This window comes from Tachysurus fulvidraco, chromosome 9, assembly GCF_022655615.1.
Source record: "Tachysurus fulvidraco isolate hzauxx_2018 chromosome 9, HZAU_PFXX_2.0, whole genome shotgun sequence".
NCBI lineage: Eukaryota > Metazoa > Chordata > Actinopteri > Siluriformes > Bagridae > Tachysurus > Tachysurus fulvidraco.
In genome coordinates this window covers 9674388-9697742 of record NC_062526.1, presented here as the reverse complement: position 1 = coordinate 9697742, position 23355 = coordinate 9674388, and the positions used below count along the sequence as shown (strand labels likewise).

The 23355-nt window shown below is 38.9% G+C and overlaps 1 protein-coding gene across 2 annotated transcripts; it reads right to left on the bottom strand.

Annotated features, from left to right (window-relative positions):
• Positions 1-45: 45 nt before the first annotated feature.
• rasa1a (RAS p21 protein activator (GTPase activating protein) 1a) lies at positions 46-23311 on the bottom strand. 2 transcript variants are annotated; one of them, XM_027138356.2, is made up of 26 exons: positions 23127-23311; positions 22229-22910; positions 11193-11345; positions 10054-10189; positions 9690-9760; positions 8523-8640; positions 8331-8362; positions 7648-7700; positions 7151-7301; positions 6358-6436; positions 6130-6256; positions 5798-5954; positions 5583-5670; positions 5417-5497; positions 4832-4989; positions 4655-4731; positions 4324-4496; positions 4064-4223; positions 3761-3903; positions 3422-3537; positions 3247-3333; positions 3086-3153; positions 1442-1530; positions 1277-1354; positions 838-972; positions 46-740 (listed from the first exon to the last, which is right to left on the bottom strand). In XM_027138356.2, the coding sequence occupies exons 2-26, from the start codon at positions 22693-22695 to the stop codon at positions 657-659; spliced, it is 3081 nt and encodes a 1026-aa protein (XP_026994157.2). In that variant the 5' UTR covers positions 22696-22910; positions 23127-23311; the 3' UTR covers positions 46-656. The 2 variants fall into 2 exon arrangements, with proteins under 2 accessions (XP_026994157.2, XP_026994158.1); XM_027138357.2 differs by lacking the exons at positions 22229-22910; positions 23127-23311 and adding an exon at positions 17823-17860.
• Positions 23312-23355: the final 44 nt, after the last annotated feature.

Below are 23355 nucleotides of genomic sequence, written 5' to 3'. Positions count from 1 at the left end.
TAAAAGACAGAAGCAGGGGAGATAACTCAAATTATATACTCATGATTCCAGCAAGAGAATTTATTGTTCTGATATAAAATAATCATACTCTCTTTACAAATCCTGTCTACACCACAATCATAAGTAAATGGAAAAAAGAACAATAGTTTGAGGACAATTTTGCATATTCATGACCTTGTAAATCAGTAACAAATTACAGTATAAAAAGCATAATAGCTCATAATCCAGTTATAGATATCGCTGCAGCCTCGTGTCAGTTGTGTTTTCTTATCGAGCAGACAAACAAACGCTTTGGCAATGGCTGTTCAATGGTATGCTGAGCTTTATGGGTCACAACTGGGACCCATTTAAGTTGAAGAAAAAGCAAAAACAAACAAAAAAGTACCCATATTATGGGGCACAGTCAACTGTGAAGTTGCTGTGGGAATAGCTCAAAGGTCGTCAGTGTGGGACTCAGGCCCCAGGCTTTTTGTTTCACTTCTGTGGTTGCATAGTTATCTTGGCATGGTAGAAAAGGAAGGGAAAGGGAAGTGGCTAAATAGTCAGGGATAGAGGTTGCCATTGTGATGAAGGTGGAGCATGCTGGGATCCCACTGGCTACTCCATGGAGACGGAGACAGATGGAGTGAGTGACAGACAGAGAGCGGGAAGTGGAACTACCTGTTGCTGTTGGAATTGGCGTATTGCACCTGTTTTTGCTGGAGGAGCTCCGTGACGGCCAGCAGCTTTTTCAGGACATGCTGCAGACACACAGTCAGAGAATATCACACATGTCTGACGTTGTACTCGGTCAATACTATGTTTTTTCAGTGAATGAGTAAGTTTCTAGCTACACACCTGCTGTGCTCCTCTCTCGTTGCTCAAGGTGCGGAGTTCATCGGAGTGAGTGGCACAGATCTCGTGCAGGGCAGCAAGGTCTCGGGTCAGATCAGTCCTAAAGTGCTCTGGAGCATCAGGCAAGTCACGGACGTTCTGTAGAAACCGGCAAAATAATTTGCAGCTGGTTAAAATTGCAGCTAAATTTTTATGGTGGAAAATGGCTATGATCCATCATATTACTTTGGATTAAATTGCATTGTGTAGCTTTAAAAAAAACATACATACAGTTCCTACAGACTTAGATTTCTAATTCCAACAGAACTCATTTTTCTTTCTTTAAGTTTTGAAGTAGCATACATTATCCATACAGTCAAGATTCAGTATTAAAATTGTATGGTTTAGTTCGGCTCAGCTTGCAGAATCCAGCCACCTGTGTACAGAATTTTATGCAACTCACCCCCAACTCATCCAGAAACATGATCATGCGTTGTTTATTATTCTTAATGAATGGATTCACTCCTTCCATGTAGGGCTCCTAGACCATGAATAGGAAAACTGAATAAATCTTCAATTACGATGTCGATAAACATGAAACGATGCACACACGTGTAGCAAAACAAACCTTGGCCCCAAACTCCACCAGATTGGCTAGGTTCTGGACTGACTTGGCCACAAGAGTGAGTGTTCTGCCTGCAGTAGTAGAAGGAGGATCTGTGTATTAAAAAAAAACAACCAATCTTTAATTAACTTAACGTTGTCTAATTGTTAGTGTCCTAAAATAAATGAGTTGCCACTTGACTGTAACGTTCTACATCAGGGGTGTCAAACTCCGGCCCGCGGTGTAATTTTATTTGGCCCGTGCAGCTGGCTAGCCGCATGCTCCGCTAATACTACAAATCCCAGAATGCCTTGCCACTGTATTGACGTGTAGTCACGAACAGCAAGTGCCCCTCATTCTCTATTGACAGTCGTTAACAATCATGCTACAGTCACATCAGGCAAGTTAATTCCACCCTCCACAAAAATGGCCAAACAAAAGATGGACAATATGAGCTTTCAAGACAGGTGTTCACGTATATAAAGGACAGACCTGTTTGTCTTGTGTGCTAACGGAGCTAACGTGTCTTAAATGAAAGAATATAACATAAGAAGACACTATAAAACGAAACATTATGAGAAGTATAAGGACCCAGACGTAAGGCAGAAGCTCCAGAATGCGGAGGAGATGAAAAAAGTCTGGTTTCCCGGCAGACTATGTTCATGAAAGCAAAATCAAAAAGTGAAGCTGCTGTAAAGGCTGTAAAGCGTTATTGTGGCAGCAGAGATTGCAAAATCTGAGCAAGAGTTTGTCAAAAAGTGTATGGTCAAAGTATGCGAAATGAAAACCACTGATGTGTCTTATTTCAAATTTAATTTCTTACGTGTTTGTAATATCAAGCTCTGGTTGTTCCAAATCCTGTATTTAAGCAAAACTAAAGTTTGTTTCCATATGAAAAAGGTTGAACATTACATATCAGTTGCGGTTAAATTCAATAAATATTCAGTTTGGCCCGTGACTTTCTCAGTTTTATATTTTGGCCCACTGTGAATTTGAGTTTGACACCCCTGTTCTACATCCTTAAAACTACAGTACATGGAAGAGAAAGATTACGGAGTCAGCAAACAAAAGTGCTTTACAATGATGTTTCTGTGCTGCTGCAAGTCACCCTGACAATCCTACAATACAAATTCACATTTCTGCAGTGTCAAGTCATAATGTTCAGGACAACTGCACATGCATAAGCTCGGGTAAGTCAAGACATTATAACCAACTTTACACACAACAGAAGTCTGACTATATTGCACTAGAGGTGTAAGAGAGCATGAGATAAAGGAGAAAAACGTATTCTAAGGTTTGTTTTTTCACCTTTTGAATAATTAACCCACTCATTTGGTTATCTAACTTGTTGGGAATCAAGTGAATGATCATTTGATTTATCCTCATTATAGAATCTGTGTATAGAAGTTTTCCCTCACAATAGAAGCAAGTGACTAACATTTGGTGTTTATAAAGAGATAAAACATAGATATTAACTGACGTACCAAAAAGAATGTGGTTTTGGGAAGCAGCCTTTATTTTGTCCTGAGTTGTGAGATTAATCTGCTTAGTGGGTGAAAGATTGCAGCATAACCCACATTAAAAAAAAACCTTTTCACAGGTAGCTTACCACTGAGGGTCTGACATCCTGTATCTTTATGCAGCTTTTTATGTAAGCTGTGCACTCACCAGAGATGATGTTGAACATCCTGGGGTTGAGAATGGCAGGGCAGATCAATCGCAGGAAGACAAAACCACTGCACACAGACAGAAACAGAAGCACTTGGCTCAGCTGAAACACAGACCTATACACTTAAAGGACTGCAAAATCAGCAGTCATGGTGGCCTACCTCACAACTCTGGTCCGCATTGTAGTGTTAGTGGGCCATTTCTGCTGCACAGACTTCTGCAGGCACCCATAAATAAACCTCAAAGTTCTGGCAATAGAAAGAAATGGTCTATAAATAGCAAAAAAGTTTAATAGTATATAAATCGGATCTGAGCATATGCTTTGATTCTGCTTACGGTGGCAAGATCTCAGCAGCCATAAAGATCTTCTCAACCAGCTCAGAGAGGATGGTGAGCAGATTGGCCAGATTCAGTTGTACATCCTCATTCTTTTCCAGTTTAGATGGGTTCAGCTTTAGCACAAATAAGCAGAAGAGTGTAAATAGAAGTAGCATTCATGAATGGCATGCATTTATTCAGAATCCGCTTCCTATGACATGAGAGGCATTTGGTTTAGAAGTGTTTTGACATCATTACATTAGCGTTACTAAAATATAATTTTCACATACATTATGGAAGTTTCTACACACAACCAACACAAAACACTAATTCGGTCGTACTAAACACGTGACAAACCTCGCAGGACTGCTTGCTGTCCATAACCTTAAGAATGGTGTCTTTGAGGGCATGATGGACGAAGGGTGTGGCTGTGGCCTTCATGTACTGCTCCATCAGAGTGCTGGCCAGTGTGGTGGCACGGAACAGAGTGGTGGCTTCATCTGGACAAAGATATTTCTTCTACAGCATTCTCACAGCATTTGTTACATGCATTTACTTGTAAGGCTTTTTGCTTTAGAGTCAATTTGCTAAATTGACTATTGCCGTTAAATAGGGGAGTTTTTGCATACGTAGAAAAGAAAATGGTCAGAAAAATGTTACCTTCCACGTTAATCTCTCGGTCATTTAGAGTCCTGAGTAGTGGGGCCTCGGCTTTCTCGTGTCTGAAGATCCGGAGCAGAATGCTGGCCAGCAGAGTGCGGTCCTGCCCACACACATGAGCCAGCGCGTAGATCACGTGGAAATCTTTTTGTAGAATCACCTGAGTACAGAAGAGTGGTTAAATGGAGACTACAAACTTTTTGAAAAAGATCAGTAGTGCAATCTAATTACATCTAAAAACAAATGTTTGAGGTTCTTACTTCTTTGAATTCATTATACTCTTCCTCTGGCATGATTTTCTCCATGGAATATCGTGCTCGCACACGCAAGGAGCCCGGCTCAATTCCCTTCAGAGGCACATGAGAGCTCAGCGGGAACCACTCGTCAATCATCTGGCCCCTCTGCAAGCGGCTTAGATGGCAACGCATGAACACTGTGCAGACACGCACAAGCATAGTGTTTTAATTCAAATGTAATCTTTCAGTTCCTCTCATGTGAACAGCAGAGGGTGCCAGAGTGCAAAGGAAGATAACTTGTACCAGCAAGTGCATGCTGCTCTATACACAAATCATTTTAAAAAAGTATACTTACAAATATCACTTTCTTTACTCTTCTTAGTTTTGTTGCTTAGGCTGATTTCAAACCGATTGATTTCACTGGATAAGTCGCTGAAAGGAAGCAAAAAGCAATAACTTCTTAATGAGTTTGGGAACATCAGTTAAGGATATGAAAGTATTCAATATTAAATACAAATACAAGTCTACTCACTCAAAGATGAACTCCTCTGTGAAGACTGGGTTCTGTCCATCTCTCGGGTGAGTCCTGGCTACATGCACGCTGTTCAAGTAGATGTTGCAGTATGGGTTTGTGAAATGTTTGATTGGAAGTTTGTGGGCCTCTTCCACATAAAGCACTAAGCTGCTCACCTGAGATACAAGGACAAAAATCATAGGGTTTTAGGGCCATGACACAAAAAAGTGTCATCAATTAACAGCACAGACTGACAGCCTATTTCTACAGCATGCATTGAAAAAGAACTGTAGGATTCTCTAAGATGCCTATGGGGTCATGTGGTATATTTTACAACTGTTCTTTATAATGTACATAAACATGATTTTGAAATCTAAAAAGCACATGACAATTCCGCTTTTTATTTTGACTTTTGAAGATCAATTTTACTCTCTGAGCACAATCTCTTTTCATAACCACCCCTTCCCAATAATTCAAAAAGTGGTCATTATCAGTGTCTGGTGCTGGCAAATGCCAAATAGTGCCAAGGGTGTGAAACAGCACCCCAAAAAAGATATGTGACAGTCAGCTTGATGCATCAGACCCCAGGTAGCAATGCATTACCTGACGTAGACGCTTGTTGGAAATGGCCTGTGTAGGCTTCCTTAAGTTACTGCAGAAAGTTTGTAGGCATTTCATCCAATCCTGTGGGTTTTCAAGAGAGTGAATTAGAGTCACCGTTCAAGTCAGGAACATTGAATATATGACCAGATGTGATCTTCAGACATACCTGGGCCTGCTCAGGTGTCTCTCCCGCAAAGTAGAAAATGCACTGCTCTTCACTAAAGTGCTGAATCACTATCTGGAAACAGTTTGGCCTGCAAAAGAACAAACGATACTGCTATGTTTTCACCTTGCCCCAAGGAGTTAAAATACTACACTCCATAATTCATCCTTCTTTAAAAGTTATGTAAACGCTGCTATGAAATAGCACGTGCTGGTTACCTGCCAAACAGACTGTCATGCACACAGTACACTGAAGATACACTGAGGTCGATCAGCCCTTTGGGTTTGGTGGCTCGTTTCTCGCTCTCAAAGTAGATAAGTTGAGCATCATTGCCCTCAAGAATGAAGTAAAGGTTCTTCCAGCGTTTTCCTTTGCCTAATCAAACCATCATGCATTGTATGAGAACATTTACATGGATCCAGCAGTATAATATCCTTGCATATCTAGTTTGTACACCCCTGCCAAAGCACTGAGCTGCTTTAATATATTGAATCTTGTCACTTTACATAGGATTATGTAGAAAATTAATGTGGAGTTTGTCATTCAGTACCTTTATTAATTAGGAGGTATCCTTTCTTGACAATGTTTTTGTAGAACGCATCTTTCGTTTTTCTCCGAATTGTTTTGTAAATTTCTCGATTCTCATCGATGATGTTACAGAGAACTTGTTCTTGTTGCTTTGAAAAAAGAAAAAAAAAAAGACAGAATTCAAAATAATTAAATACAGATCTAAAATTTTGTTATTATTGTTATTTACATTATAAATTTGAACAAATACCTGATTTGGGACAGGATCTCTCAGGTTATAGCCTTCTACAATCTGCTCTTTTCTATAATGTTCGATGATATCCTTAACACTGCCGAAAATACAATTTGAAAACATTATTTAAGGCCTAATGTTTTATCTGTGTGGTATATTACTAATTACAATGAACAGGTCTATTATATGAACTTAAGAGCATTAAAGGTTACTTTCACACAGAACATTTATACTATACAATTTACATTTATAGCCATGTGTGTACTTATGTATGTACATGTAACATGTAAATTTTTTGCCCCATTTCTTCTATCTTGACCAGAACACGAAATGTCCTGCAGAATATTGTCTATAATAATGCAGAATCTGTAGATCTGTGTCAGCTGCAGTGTTGAATTACTGTATTATTTTACTGACGACTATAACTATAACTACTCACCATTTCTTGAATGTATTCTATTAACCCAACAGATCCAGAACAGTACACACATGGTATATCTATGTTAGAATTCTCAAAAGAAAATTTTAAGTCATGAAACTTTCAACCAGTTTCTAATCTAATAATACCCTTACACCAGCAAACAAAAAAGTCTAATCTGATCCTAGATCAGCAACACATTACAGGATGAGTGACAAACTGTTAAAGACTGTGTTTATCCCGATCTCCTGCAGATCTGTGGTGTGCTGCCTGTTAGGCAAAACATTAAATATGAATGAGCAGGGGGTCCCAGCTAAAGTCAGAGAATAAACGGGTAACTATCTGCCCTCGGGCTTTGCCACTGCGCTTTAAAGTCATAGCCTCCAGACATACCTGTTGTAATACCTTCCACCCATCATGTACTGGTTGTTGGGGGTAGGGCAGATCTTGAACCTTTGGATGTTCTCATTAGTGCGGAAGAAGAGCGAGTAGTCTCCCGGTGTGCTGTCTGACGGCCGCACGAGAAAGCTGCACACCTGGCCTGCTGGTGAGGGAGATGAAAAGCACAATTTTCCATATATGTAGCCTTTGTAATGCTATATAAACAGCTATGAGGCAAACACTACTGGAATAAGGTTGTGGAAGTTCAGCATTTCCCCAAAACCTTCTGCAGGAGATAATTTTTATTAATAAGATGCAATGAATGAATATAATGCTTTAAATCTAAATTCATAATTCAGTTTCATCCAAACTAACCAACATATCCTGCAGCACGAATGAAAGATTTATTATGGTTACCTTCAGCGGTCAATGGTTTTAAAAACAATAAGAGTTTTACGGTGTTTTATACAGACAACTGTATAGAAAGTCAATAAATATTAAATATATACCTGTCATCAACAGATTGTATGCTTCTTGTTTGCTGATTTTCCCATGGTACCAGCTACAAAGAGGGAGAGCACGAAAAGGAAATAAGCCATGTGACAATGGCAGAAGCAACATTAGTGCATTTGAGTCAGTACTGAGTCGAGGTAGATCACCCAGTTCATGTCATGTTTAAACTCAAGGAAACAATCAAAGGCTCCTGCCAGTCTGTCCTAATCAGATTACATTGTCTGGTATGTGGCTTAATGTCATGTATATTTAATAAAGTGTTCAATATACTTCTTCTAAATGTCTCTAACTTATAAAAACTCAAGTCACCTAATCAAATCTAATCAGAAGCAGAACAACAATCGCTTATTTGATTTTTTTTTTTTTTAAACGTGTCCTTTTAACCAGTCTAGAAAGCCTGATTGTCATTAAAGGTCTTAAACGCTCTCACTTCAGTAAAGGTCACACAGGCTTCATGTAAAAGCTGAGCTAAGAGTAAGACAGTGAGGTAATTAATTATAACAAAGTGGCCTCTTCACATATATGAGCTATACTATAGAAGTAGGTCACTGGTGTTAATCATTTCACTGAGTCAATCTGTTAGACTGCTTCCTTAAATAAACTGTTAGTCTGTGGTTTCATCACATTCGCTCTGTAGTCTGCTCCCAATACAAAACAAGATAAAACACTGGTGGCTTACATTTTGCCCTCATGGGGATCCTCCTCTCGTCCCTGCAAACAAAGTCAGCCATTAATCATAGTAAGTACCACTTCAGAAGACAACAGTACTAAAGGGAGTGACCTAGTCTTTGTGAGAGCTCTTAAAATCAGGGAAAAGGAGGATAACGAGATAACTCTTCAGAGTATTGTTAAGGGAGAGAGAGAGACTCACCACCTCCTCCACCAGATCATTCACTATAAGGCCCTTTTCCTCCGTTCTGACATTGGTCACCCACATCCAGCCATCTTCATGTTCATTGTGAACAATAAACATGTCTCCTTTGAGGAAACTGACAGAAACACACAGTAATTCATAAAGGACCATAACAGGCAATCTGAACTAGTGATGAGTGTCTGTAATAATGGTTAAAAAATAAAAATAAAAAAAAGAAGTTAGTTTCCCACTAGGCTAGTTGAATGTGTGTGCATGGCCCCTTTTTTTTATTCAAACAGGTCTTTCCTACTTTTAGGTGCTAAACGACTTACTAGACGGCAGTAAAAACCTTTGAACAAGTATATGGCATATGGTCAAGGGCGTCGATTTGGGTAGGGACAGTAGGGACATGTCCCTACCAATATCCAGGGAACACTCAATTGTCCCTAGCAATAATTCGACCAAGCCTATATATATTTATACATAACCACGGATATCCGTCTGTGTCTTGTGCTTTTTTACTTATTTCATTTAACATTTATCCAGGAATAATTAAATAAGATGAATATATTTTATACGGCGTTCTGTAAAAAATTGCGCAACTAGTGGAACACAAACGGTTAACAGATTTACCCCCTGCAATGAATCCCGCCTCTGTAACTCACCTCTCTAAAAGGATTGGCCTTTGCCTTTTTTGAGTCCTGCCTCTCTAACCCACATCGCTGTTTGATTGGCTTTGTCTTTCTCGCTAATGTGTTGAGTTCGGCTACAGCTATATTCCGTTGTATGAAGCAATATGCAACGTGATTATGCAGGCTACCGTATGTCAGGTAGAAAGTATTCTTATAACAACAGTTTTATGCACAAAATAATATAAATTATGTCCCCACCAATGTCAAATTATGTCCCCACCAATGTCAAAATCAAACTTTCGCGAGAGTCTTTTGAGACTTATCATATTTTTAAAAGATATTATTTTTAATAATATTTAATTTTTTGTGCAAGTGCATTGATGTACTTGAATAGAATATCTTGGAATTTGTGGGTTTAACATGTAAAAGATAAGCGTGTGTTAGTTTAAGCACATGATGGTTTATTTAACATGACAAGGCAAATTAAGTGACTAATGAGCCCCATCTGGTTTATGGTACGATATGGCTCTCCATGAGTACTCATGAGATATACCTGATCTCGTCTGTATCTGGCACTTTGGTGTATGGAAGGATGGCTCTCACTCTTCTCCTGTCTTCCACAGGCTGTAAAACAGACACACAGAAACCTAAAGTCAGCATAAACTGGCTGAAACAAAAGCCCTTCATGCATTGCTGGCAAATGAGACTTAAGACTCTGAAGAAATGTCTGAGGGTGAAAAATGACTACAGAAATACATTCTTTTTTGCATATGACAAGTTGTAGAGTAGCTTGGTGCTTTATCATACACAGATGCAGATATAAAAGCAAATAGGTTTTCTTTAAGTCTTTCATCTGTGATGCACGAGTGAGACATTTCCTGTAGCACAGTCACTGCTAAATGAGATGGCAGCATTACCTCTGGTGGAGCCACTGGTGATAGCAGCTTTTCACCTTTCAGTAGGCAAGACACGTAGCTGTAATAACCAATGAGGTCTGAAAGGGATGAGAAGCGTCTCCCACCAATGTAATAATCCCCACACATGGCAATGATCCTGGAACGCAAACATGCCGAAGAATCAAACAGTGTTGCAGTTTTCATCACCTATGTGAGCTGTCAAATGGTGGAGACGTATGATCATATCCTCATAATTAAAACTGGGCTTCTAAAACACAGGACAGTTTTAATTATTTATGATTTGTGCCTGCAATGTTGCTTCTTAATCGTTAACAACAAAAGCATTTCTTTAGTTATATGTCCCTTTAAAATGTCAACTGGTGTGAAAAAAAAAATATTTAATTCGGGCTGCGGAGGAAGGTGACAGTTCAGGTGACAGCTGACACACCTTTTCTGTTTAAAGACCCACCCACATTATCACTCAGCTACCACTTAAATAAAAACAGATACAAGAACCTCAGGGGAAAAAAAACACTTAAGTACAAAAATTTCACCATTACAGTAAAAAAAAAAAATCTCATTACAGTAAAAAATGTCACCATTTCGATGTCTCACGCTCACTTTAGATTACTAAAGCTACATTTAGTCTACTGAAAGTTTTTATAAACATTTAAGAAAAAATTTATTGTGCGGAAATCCGTCTTTTTATTCTTTAACCTTCTCGTGCGTTTTCTAATTTCTTTGAATAAACAAATGTGATGATAAAAGTAAAAATGTAACAAACAAAAAGGTAATTTAAAAACCATTACTGAACTTTCTCGGTGACTGAATAACAAACGGCTTTGCGTGTGACAGCGGTTTAAAGCAAACATGCACTATAAGTGAACGTAAGGTTTGTGGATTTTTTATTTGGATCACGAATGAAATTCATGACACTGCACGTGGTTTGTACCTACAGAAGTCTGTGCAATATGAATTCGCAGAGCACTGCTCTTTTTAGAGCAATGTAAAATTGCAGTAATTAATATTTAAATGCTAACTTAACGCTAAAAGTAAGACGACAAGCTAAATTCTAAAAACAATATAATAATACCTGTAATTTTGTTCATTCCATGTGGTTTTGTTTGATTCCTTGGTGAGCGTTATTTTGACAGACTCACCTGAAATGGTTGACCACATTGGTCTTGCTGAGGAAGGAGAGCACAAAAGAGCCAGGCCTCCGGTCGCTCTCCCTGATCAAGTAGCTGCCCGGTGTTTTGGCCTTGCGCAGCCGCTCCTCTGCAATGGTCCGGTCCAGCTTCCCATGGTACCATCTAATGTAAAACAACAGAAGCTAGTTTCAAGGACTTATCGATGGATAATTCTAATTGAAGTGTAGAATAATAACCTTTCCTGTGAAATGCTCAAATCAAACCAAATCTCAAGGTTTCTAGAAACATCAGATACATTAGTCTTATCAGATACTGTCCAAATGTATCTCATTTAAAATGAATGAACCAAGAACATTGCCCAGCATTGCATGAAATATGAAAAGCTTTTACGCCAAAGTCCAGGTCATTGCTATAAATTAAAGAGTAGGTTTTCTAACACTGGTTAAAATTTCAATGATTTCGTTTCCGGGGCTTGCAAATAAATATTAGCACGCTTTTAATGGTTTCTCACCTTGCAAGGTTGGTAGAGGTACAGGAAAAGAAAGCATCAAGTGAGAAACCGAGAAAGAGTACAACACAGTTAGAGTGAGAGGCCAGCATGAGAAAAAGAAAGAAAAACAGAAAGGAAAAGAGCAGCGAAGGCATAATGCAGTGCAAGCAGTTTTAAGTTTTAGATTAAAATAATGTCCAGACTGTCAAGTGGAGCAGAACGTTGATGCTGCAGAGCATCAGTATAGTATTAAAAGTAAAATATGATATTACAGTAATGTTCTGTATGAGTGAACACACTTCTGTTTCTTTGCATTCATTAATACCATTTAAAAGGAATCTAGAACACTGGCAGGATAAAACTACTATAATATTCCTTCAACACCAGACCGTGCTCACATTTTTCACACTAGTGCTTGCCAAAAATGACCTTAAAAAAATGATCTCAGCTCTAAAGATGTGTGGGAGAGAACTCGTGTGTCTGTGTAGAGGAAGTGGTGCTCATGTGGTGTTGGTGCATGAATAAATGTTTGACACCGTCCTGAGAGTTGACAGAGAAAAGTTGTGTGTTTTCCATATAAGGTCTGCATAAAGTACACCACAAACTGTAGATGTATCAGCTTCTAGCAATTCGACATCTTTTGCACTTGCCTTGCATCCAATGTTTATGTTTACTTTGTGTGTGTGTGTGTGTCATAATAATAATAAAACATCCTATGCTTAGCACAAATGCTGTAAATAAAAATAAAAAAAAAAAAATCTCTGAATGAATAAAGAAGAGTTTAAAAAAGAGGGAAGAGAATTTATTTCACATCACACTAACAGGTGATTAAAACAAATAAGGGATTGGCATACTGGTCACGGATATTTAGTCATATATCATCCAAGAGGTCATCTTTAACTAGCATCAGAAGTTAGACTGTTACTGTTCCAAGATTTATGATGAAAACCAGACTCCATGTGACTTTTATGGTGAAAAATAGCTCAGCCAGCAAAAGATGGGTCCCTAACTGAGACTGCTGCCATGTAGCAATTTTCTGGATAAAAAATGACATATATTAGCAGATCAACTTGTATGTTTTATTAAAACCAGGATTACAGACCCATCGAGGAATGAAAGCAGCATATCAGTCTGAGTATCTTTGTACTTTGTAACAGTCTTTGATCGCTGATTTTTCATAGTCTTACAAGTTCTGGCAGTGTCAGAAGTTTTTAGACACTTGCCTGCAGTGTGACATCTACGATGAGCGTCAAACCAATAAATAATAGCAGCTCCGAATGGGATGATGCACTTAGCGTGACAACTTTGATGACTTGCTCCGTGTCATCGGTTTTTATCTGGATTGTCAAGCAAAATTAACGCGACAGATTGTTTTCTGCTACCTGCCATTTTAGCGAGAGAATGTTAGTCTGAACGTGTCACGATTGATGCCGTAAAACCCTGGCCCTCTTCTTGTGTGCTTCCGATGATGACATGTCTTGATTATTGTATGGACATGATGAAAACTGATATCCTACTGTCTGGACACACAACAATCGTAAAGGATTATGAAAAATCGCAGTGTGAGCCTGGCTTTAGTCACAGCGACTACTTACATTGAACATATGTGCATATAAGTGTAATTAGCATGAACATATTCATCTACACGATGTGCAGTGGGCTGGGAAATCCATGAGCTGAAATTCTGACATCTAAAATATGACATACTGAAAACCATGTTGTTTTTAAAATCACAGCACTGGCTACCTGAATAGTGAAAAGGGAGAAATTCCAATGTCATTATTAGTTTAAATGCAACTGATGCAAATTATCCAGAAGTTGTACCATGTTTATTACTATTTTAATTTTTTTAGCACTCCGAGGTTGTAAATCATGCTTGTATGAGTAAGTCCTGTCATTTACATTTTTAAAACAGTGTAACTGCAAGCAACAAAGCAAACTTCTGTTTACAAGCCAAGTTGTGTGTTCTTGTATTAATTTGTGATAATTTACCATGTAGAATCAGTGATAGTCAGTTAAAGTTGATAAACATGCAAATAAGTATTTAGTCCTGGAAAACCTCATCTCAGCTGGAATGATCCTAAAATAATTTATCATCCTGATTCTGAAGGGCTTTAACAAGCAAACATCTTGCTTACCTCTACATCTGTAACCTAATCTATTTATTGAAAACAGGGCGTTTATGTTCTCTGATCTCTTTAATCTCCTTGAGTAAATGTCAGTTACGGCATCTGAAATACAGAAGCATCTTTTTTTTATAGCGCCTTTAAAAGATCATCTCAAAGCGCTTTACAAAAGCAGAATAAAAACAACAAAAATATACACATAATATAAAGATTCAAATTAAAGCAACAAAAATAGACTATAAAATAAGCATTAGGTAAAATTACAATTAGTCAAATTAAAAGCTACCCTAAAAAAAACTAAGTTTTGAGCTGAGATTTAAAAGTGCCAAGAGATGTTGCTTGCCTTCTCAGTTGGTAATGAATTTCACAGTTTTGGAGCTAGTGAAGAGAAGGCCCGATTTTAAACGAGTTAAAGGAACAGTTAAAAGACCGGTTTCAGAAGAACGAATGTCACGAGATGGAATATAAGGAATTAAAAGATCAGCCAAATATTGAGGCGCTAACCCGTGTATGGCCTTGTAGGTAAGCATCAGAATCTTAAAATCAACCCTAAACCTAACAGGGAGCCAGTGCAAGGACTCCAAAACGGGAGTAATGTGATCTTTTAACTTTGTTCTAGTAAGTATTCTCGCCGCAGAATTTTGCACTACCTGTAATTTGTAAGGTAGCTTTAGACACCCCAGCCAACAAGGCATTGCAGTAATCAATACGGGAAGTTGGTGGGGTGAGCCAACAAGCATAATCGCAGTCTTTTCACTGTTAAGACAAAGAAAACTTTGTCATCCATTCTTTCATCTTAGAAATACATTCAGAAAGAAAATCAACAGGCACAGTTTCGTTAGGTTTAAAATGAATATAGATCTGAGTATCTGCATAAAAATGAAATTTTAGACCAAGTGATCTCAAAAGTTGGCCAAGAGGGAAAACAACTATTAAAAAGCAGAGGGTTTTTAGGATTGATCCCTGAGGCACCCCAGATTGAACAACGTTAACCTCATAACTAAATCCACCCATGGCAACAAACTGCTTCCGATCATTGAAGTAGGACTTAAACCAATTTAAAACAGTATCAGAGACACCAAAAACAGTTTCAAGATGAGTAATTAAAACTGAATGATCAACGGTGTCAAATGCGGCACTGGGATCAAGAAGGATCAAAACTGAAAAACAGCCTGAATCTGAGGCAGTTAATAAGTCATTGGTAACCCTGACCAGGGCAGTTTCTGAAGTATGGAATTTACGAACACCCGATTGCAAAGGCTCAAAGAGATTGTTGTCAGTTAAATGAGAAATTAACTGAGTAGCAACAACTCGCTCCAGAAGTTTAGCAAGAAAAGAGAGATTAGATATTGGACGGAAATCAGCAAGGTTCTCATAGTCTATATTTGTCTTTTTAGGTACCGGGGTGATCGCAGCCGTTTTAAAAGCTGTTGGGACAACCCCGGTACACAGAGAGTCATTTATAATGCTCAAAACAGTGGGACCCAGAGAAGTAAATGATGACTGAAACAAACCAGTGGGTATGGGATCTAGTAAAGAAGTGGTTGCTTTCATTTTAGAAACCTCTACAAAAAGACAATGCGTGCCAAGTGTGGAAATGTTGAACCAGAATAAAAAGGGAGTAAAAACAGAAGACAATGAAGAAGAAGCACAAAAACCTCTATGAACATTATCGACCTTTGTGCTAAAGAAATGCAGGAACTTATTACAGAGATGATCAGAAGCAGTAAAATGAGAGACAATTTGACACGCTTGACTAATAAGTGTTTGCTGTAAAATCATGACAGCTTGTATTTACACGTTTACAAATTGAACTTATCTGGCTTGCAACAATATTTAACCAAGCATGACATTAGTTGTTATGCTGGTGCCTGGTTTTCTTTTTGTGATCCTTACAGTATGAACAGAATGATTAAATCAAGACATTTCTAAACATGTTTGTAATACGTGGCGCTGCAGACGTCTCCACACAAACTCAGGTCTATGCCTATGACAGCAACCGTGGCCTTTAACTTAAGAGATAATCATCTGTCAACAGCTTAAAAATAATACTGGCAGAAAAAGGAAGTGATGAACAAAGACAACAAGTATATCTAGATCAACTAGATTAACGTCCACAGGAAGTGCAAATTATGAGAAAGCTCTGGCTTGGGTAAAGCTGTTTTATTGTTATTGTACATATAGAATTAAGGCTACAACTGGCAGCAAATCCTTATTGTATTGCTTACTGCATTACACAGCTTGAGCTTAAATGAGCAACAGGAAGCATGTAGGGTTGGACCAAGTGCACTATTATAATCTGGGTGTGCATGACACTCAACTGCCTCCCCCATAGATACATGCACGCTTCATGTCAGGCACTATTTTTCTCAGAGCAGGCCGAAACACCATGCATGAGAGACGACATCACAACAGTGTGTCTTACTGAACTACATGAACTTTATTCATTTATGAACATGTAATTTAAGCAGAACAGTTTTCTGGGTCGTTAATGTGCAAGTACTTTATAAAATATGGCTTATATATTTCACTGGCTGACAAGATCCAATGTACACTTTGTAAGCAAGATTATGTCCGCTTTTTAGAATTAGGAATTTACAGGCTCCTTTAAAAAGTTCCATTTATTTCCATTAGAAAACACACACACTTTTCATACATACAAATTGTCAACTATTTAAAATAAATGAAAGGAACTAAGATGTCATTTTGCCTATTCACACATTTTAGTTAACTGCAAAAGGCACAAAAGTCTTTGCACTATATTAACACAAGATATGCACTTACTTTAGAATAATTAATCCAGAACCCCACCATATTGTATTACATCAACAAAGCAAACCCTATGAAAAGTGACAGGTCTCACATTGTAATCATGAAGTCGTGTTTTGTACAGTTTGGGATGTTTACTACTCATAATTGCCTTAGAAACTCTTTTCAGCTGTTTATTCAAACTTCAATCAATCAGTTTTCTTATGCTCTTTCCATACTGCAAACAGGACATGACCCTTTTGGTTTGCCCACAAAAGCCATCTATGAACTGACAAGGTTACATCTCAGAGGAAGCAGCAATGGCCTGGGCTTGTTAAAACCTGATTGAGTGGGGTCATTCTCTCTCACTCTCATCCTCCCTTTCTCTCTTTTCCTTTCTCCATCAGGGCATTTTTATATGGCTGGTTTCCCTGATGCAGCCTGTCTACTAAAATAAAAAGCATCTCTAAAAACCTCCCGTCACTGCTCATTAGCGTCAACATGAAGCAGACTATACCACTTGACATTAGAAATGTGCCTCATGCCAGCGGTCATCAGGGAATCTGTGCATAGCTCACTTTCAGGATGAGAATATGCAGGACTTCAGGTTTAGACTCTCACATACATCAAAAAACTTAATTCTCAGCAAATTCTCAGAATTACTGCAAACACTATTGGAAACCAAGATCTTCCACCACAACAAAGAGTTGTCAACAGCAAGAAGAGAAAACCACTGAACTATACAAGGAGCAATATTGGTATAAGTCCAGAAGCATGCTTAGTTACCCAAAAATAATATTATGATACCAACATCTGAAATCACATGATGTACGGTTTCAGTACACTAATGAACAGGCAACACAAAATGATAGAAATCTGGACATGTTCATTATTAATCAAAGTAACATGGCAACATAATCCTACAGTACAAGCAACCTGTAAAATAACAAACATTAATGAAGAGAGCTATTGTAGCTAGCTAATGCGCTTTATTTAAAATAGACTCACTAAGGTTAGAAAGTGCATTAGCACACATGTATTTTTAAATCAGGGAAAGTAATCCAAGCATCATAATACTGACACTAACAGTATCAGGGCATCCTAATAACAATAGACAATAACAGTATCTGAGCATCCCTAGTTTGACCATTGTTTAGAACGGTAAAGGGAAAACTCAACAACATTCCCCCACATATATTTGACTAGTTGAGTAATATGAACAAGCGGTCACCATATAGAGAAAGCACGTTCTTCATCCGATCCAACGGCACTTACACTGGGTTCATCTTCTGCTGCATCCTCGCCTGTCCCACTCTCTCAAATCATGAGGTTAAGCCGTCCGGCTGCTGGATCTCTAGCATGTGCCTCTCTGGTCCCACGAGACATGACTGACGCGACTCCAATACAATCTCTGGCATGATCCCATGGAACTGCGGCAGCGCTAAGCTCATCTCTCTCCTCTCCAGTGCAGTGCAGCTGCTACATCTGCGTGTACTCTATCAGAAAAGCTCATGTGTGCATTACAGAAATGTAAACTTCACTAGCTCGCATCAAAGAAAAATAATATTCCAGAGGTTAGCATTATACGTCAGGTCCATGTTACTACTCTGGATTGCAAAAAAGCCAAGAATGAACAAGACAATGCTCAGGATGGACTGTGCACAGGAAAAGATCTACAATGCAGTGGCAGTGTGTGTGTGTGAGACAATCTCACCCACACACTCCCACTCATTACCACAATCATCTATGAAGGGGTCTGCAGCTATTGATTATTTTACTAAACGAGTATTCTATAAATTATTACATGTCTTAATTTCGTAATCGCTTAAGATCGCATTTTCCTTTATTAGAGAGGATTAGTGAATATGCAAAAGAAAATAAGACGGGTCTCTTAAAATGAACAACTAATCTGTTTACTTTTTAGAAAAATTTAGAAGCCATTTTTGTTGCTGGAAATGCATTTAGTTACAAATTACAAAACTAAACCCATTTAGTGCATTTGATTGCCATACTACATTCTCTGGTGGAATGACCAATTTGGCAATCATGTCTTCAAGCCACTCTGCGATATTTGCAGCTGTGTTTCTCTCTTCAAGGGGCACTGTGGTCAGGCTGTGGGGCTGTGTGTGGGTGGGTGGGTTGGTGTGTGTGAAAGAGTGTGAGATTATGAACATGAATGAATGCTTAGGCTTTCACAAAACGTAACTAATTCAGCGGCATCATAACAAGCCACCATAGTGACTTACGGTCTTAAATAGTCACTACATATGGCCACAAACAAACTTATATTTTCACAGGCCTTCTTAAACTAGCAGTCATAATGATTCAGGCTAAATGTGAACGCTAACGTTTCCTTGAGTCATTTTCACAAAACATTCCTACCCATTACTTAGGAACTTGGAGGACATTTTAGGAGGATGTGAACTATAGCTACACATGAGAGCAACCAAAGCTGCTCTGTGTACATTATAAATAAATAAATAAATAAATAAATAAATAAATAAATAAATAAAGTGTCTCACACAATGTGCTGCTTGCAAAATATATTTACAGTTTAGTAATACTATAGGCAGTTCATGTGTACTATATAATTTGCCTGTGTGGTAAAATAGTGAAGATTTGTAAAAATCTTAATCTGCATCTTGATCGTTGCTCAACACCCTGGATGTAAGGTACATAGTATATCATGTTTGGTTTATGGCAATAATAAATGTTATTAATAATGCAATACAAGTAGCACTTGGCCACCTTAATTGTGTCAAAGTAACTCTCTGAGGAAAGAAGGTTGGAGACCCCTGACGTACACAGTGGCATTTGCATGCAAGTTTGGTACAATGTCAAAAATAAAGATACCACAAATGTCAGAACTTTGTTCCTTCCTTTCAGCGAAACAGGCAGTGAGTGAAACCCAAAAAATAATTCATGTTATGTGTTACTGAATGTTTCCTCTATGCATGCTATGCGCTATAGTATGTAAATCACATCATGACTGCTTCTTTAAAAAAAGAACACAGGATTATTTATCAGCTCTCTGTGGAAGCGTAAATGTAGACACCGTCATGGTAAGTGCAAACGTGAAGCTTTCGAGAGAACATCGTGTGGCTAGGTTTACTTTCAAACAAATTACACTGATGTTTTTGTGCAATGATATCTATGAACTTTACTCCTCAAAATGTCATGCTGAACTCTCAGCACATACAAGCTGAATAAGACAAAACTGGAACAAACTCTTTCCTTATTAGTGTACCACTAATGTGTCCTGCTAAAAGAGACTACAATGCAAAACCATTCTAAAAGAGGAAAACATTTAAATTGCATTCAACATCAGCAGTGCTGAAGATGCATCAACACACAGTTTAAACAACACAGCAAAAACCTACTGAAAACTGATCAAAGACTGTACAAGTTATTCTATCCATTGCAGACCTTGTACCACTTGGTATTCAACTGGCTCTATGTTTATTTAGAGTCAATTAAACAGCAAGGGTGTGCAATTTACCTCTTCTCTGCATGCATGGAAACCCAACCATTTCTCTGCCATTTCTAATTCAAAATCCATGTAATCTTTATAGGAAGCTCAGAAATCAACTGGTGTGCTCGTTATTTGACCTCTTTTGCTGTTTTGTCATGATTAAGTAGCAGACTGGTTAGCAGCTGTGAAAAATGTACCCCAACTGTTGGCACTGCAGTTTATGAATGAGGTGCGTTATACAGAAGCATGAATGCTTATGGCTGTCTGTGATGTGCTAAAGCACAATGTTTAGTCACACATGGTGCAAACAAGACACTCCATCTAACCTCATTTTAAGGAATAGGTTCACACATACAGAGAAAGCTTCTCGTTTTTCCACTGCTCTCCCTCACTGCATCACAGGATCCAAGGGAATCTGGTAACATGATGACTACACATTGTTATGATTGGATTACTGAAAAACCAGTAGACATTCAAGATTCGTTTATAGGAATGAGCTGAGTGCTACACTCCGGAAGACAACTATTTTTAATCATATATTACACAAAAAGCATGCTAATGCTTTCAACTTGCTGTAGAAAAAGGCCAAATAATATTTAATGTTTCTCAGAGCAGCATACAGTGCAGCATACTCTGGACTGTATACCTCGTCATCATTAAGCTAACTGCTCAAGTTGTTTGTTTGTTGAAATATCAAGCATCTCGGTGCTGGAACCAAACTGATTTTGCCATCTCCCTTTTACCGACATGCTGCTGGTCTGGAAACAAGCACCAGTAATAATGGTCCTAAACATGACACCAACTTGAGCAGTTAGCTTAATGATGACGAAGTATGCAGTCAAGAGGGTTTTCAGATCCAAATGAATCAACAACACTAACAGAAGAAAACATTTTATCAGCATTTGTAACAGAGTAATATGGAGCTTCACTGCATTAAGTCTGTCATATGTAGATTCCTCCGACAATGCCACAATGACAACTGGGATCCTGTAAATCTGTGAACTAGTGTACATAGAAGAGGGCAGATAATGCCCTTCACCCCTCTGGTTGCATGAGCAACTCAAATTTGGATGATAAAAATGTGCACATTACTGGAAGTAAATGCTATTATTCTTTCTCTCTGCATCTGAAAGCATATCTCAGCTCATACACCAGTAAAAACTAATGGTTCTTTTAAATAAATAAATAAATAAATAAATAAATAAATAAATCAATAAATCAATAAATAAATCAATAAATAAATCAATAAATAAATAAATACATACATAGCTTGCAGAACAAAGAAAGGCCATGCTGGTTAACATGGAAGTATATTAAAACCTTTTCATTTATTCAAAGCTTTTTGGAAAAAGAGCCAATTATATGCAGTAGAAAATATGGTGGACAGGTACAAACTAAAATAATCTCAAAATGTCGTGTCGATATTGCTTTAGCTTTATAAAGGCCAAAAGGAAGCAGTTTACTGTGTGAGAATGTCATCTATCAATAGTGTGTGAAAATATGCAGTCAATGGTTTGTACATTTCTACATACATCAGCTACATCAAGATGACCTGGAATCTAAACTCAAACAAATTAATGCCTCAAGACAATTAGAGCTAGAGTTTAGCCAGTGCCTTAGCAAATGTGGCTTTTAATCAAAGACATGACGTCATACAAGAACATGTGCTGGTAATATTTTCCCTTTAAAATGAATCTAAATTCGGTCAAAATGCAGCAGGAATGAAACGAGTCTCCTTTGCATTCTGATATTTCTAACAACAGTTCTTGAAGCTCTTGCCAGGTCAGTCTCAGTGTATTAGTTACAAACTCAGCAGTGTAAATGGGAGGGTCTGCTTTAGTGGCTACACCATTTGAGGAAGGTCAGTCTGTAACTTTATCCTGAAAGGGAAATGATTCATGAGCCATAAGCAAAAAAAAAAAAAAAAAAAAAAAGTGACTAAATTTGGTATTTGTGACTAAATTTGAAGCTGCATCTTACATTTGAGGAAGAAGTCAGAGAGTTATTGAAACTTGCAGTACTCTAAACATATATATTAGACTCAAGATAATTCTCCAAAATCTCTAAATGGCCCATTCTGTAAGAAGTATTAACTATCTGATACGTGATCTCTTGGACATCAGGGTTGAACTCTGTTTCATTAAGTAACTGACCTGGAGCTGATCATTAGATATGTAAGGAACATGATGGGAATGTGAAACATCCTTACTGGTTAGTGGGTGGTGCAGAGAGGCAGAAAACAGCCTCCTCTTCCTCGTACTCTGCTCCGTCCTGTTGGTCGCTCTCGTCCACACTGCCTTGCGCTCCGGGACCGGGAAACATCGGCGGAGGCGGAAGCGGCGGGAAACCTGAAGGCCCGTCGGGAGCCGCCGAGCTGGGAGACGTGCGGCTCTCTGGTCCCTCTGAGCCCGGGGAATAGCAGCCTCCTCCTTGTCCTGAGCTTGACCCGGCTCGAGTGAGCTCTTCTCCTTGCACAGGATAGATCATGGCGCTGCTGAGACCGTCAGGGGACGGGGACGGGGCGGACGGCGGTCGGTAGCTCGGCGCAGCGGCTTGGCACAGCTCACTCACCCGTACTCGAGTCGGTTTGGCATAAAACGGAAACTGGGTCGATTCGGGGCCTCGACCGTCCGCTGCCACTGTGCTCCTGCCTTCGTTCCGCACCTCGGCGTCCATCAAAATGCGACACAATCGGAGAACCTGCTCCTTTTTCTTTGATTCAAAACGTTCTCCTAGTCTCTAAAGCGTCGTCCAAAACTTTCTTGGTAAACACCGCACCGCCTCCCGTTAGCTAGCTAGCGCTGGCTAGTCCACACACGATAGCTAGCTAGCTAGCCAACGCTAGCTGACGGTACGCTGGATGAGTTATGTCTTCATTGTTTCCTGAGTTTCTGGTATAGACGGGGAATAGAAGAAGAATATGAAACAGAGGAGGTATAAAAAGGCTTAAATAAAGCGAGTAATCAGTCGGCGTGTTGCCGCAGCGCCAGTTCTTGCTAGCAGTCCACTTGAGGTGGATGTGTGGTTTTATTGTGAGAGTCTGCGCCAGTCTTTTTCTGCTCTTATTTTGTTTCCAAACAGTTCCAAAAAAGGACCCGAGTTATTACCTGACACGGCCCGCAGTCGCCTTCTAGTATCCGACAATCCTCTCTTTCTTCATTTCCAGTCTGCGGAGGCGTTAAAATCGTCCCTTCTGCCAAAGTTTCTCCTTTCTTTCGAGATTAGCGCAGCGCTGGAACATTTGCCACAGCTGCTCCCAGTCCCACTCCTTTCCCTGCGCGTGCCCGTGCTCCCCGCGCGCAGACCAACTCAACAGAGCGTCGCGTGCATCGATGT

Bases quoted from the DNA above. Each gene is read 5' to 3' on its own strand.
- rasa1a (XM_027138356.2), bottom strand. From the start codon at position 22,695: ATGGACGCCGAGGTGCGGAACGAAGGCAGGAGCACAGTGGCAGCGGAC. The intron at 4,990-5,416 runs GTAATGCATTGC...CTTGTATCTCAG, and splicing joins CCAACAAGCGTCTACGTCAG to GTGAGCAGCTTAGTGCTTTA. The intron at 1,355-1,441 runs GTTTGTTTTGCT...TTCATGGTCTAG, and splicing joins TGGTGGAGTTTGGGGCCAAG to GAGCCCTACATGGAAGGAGT.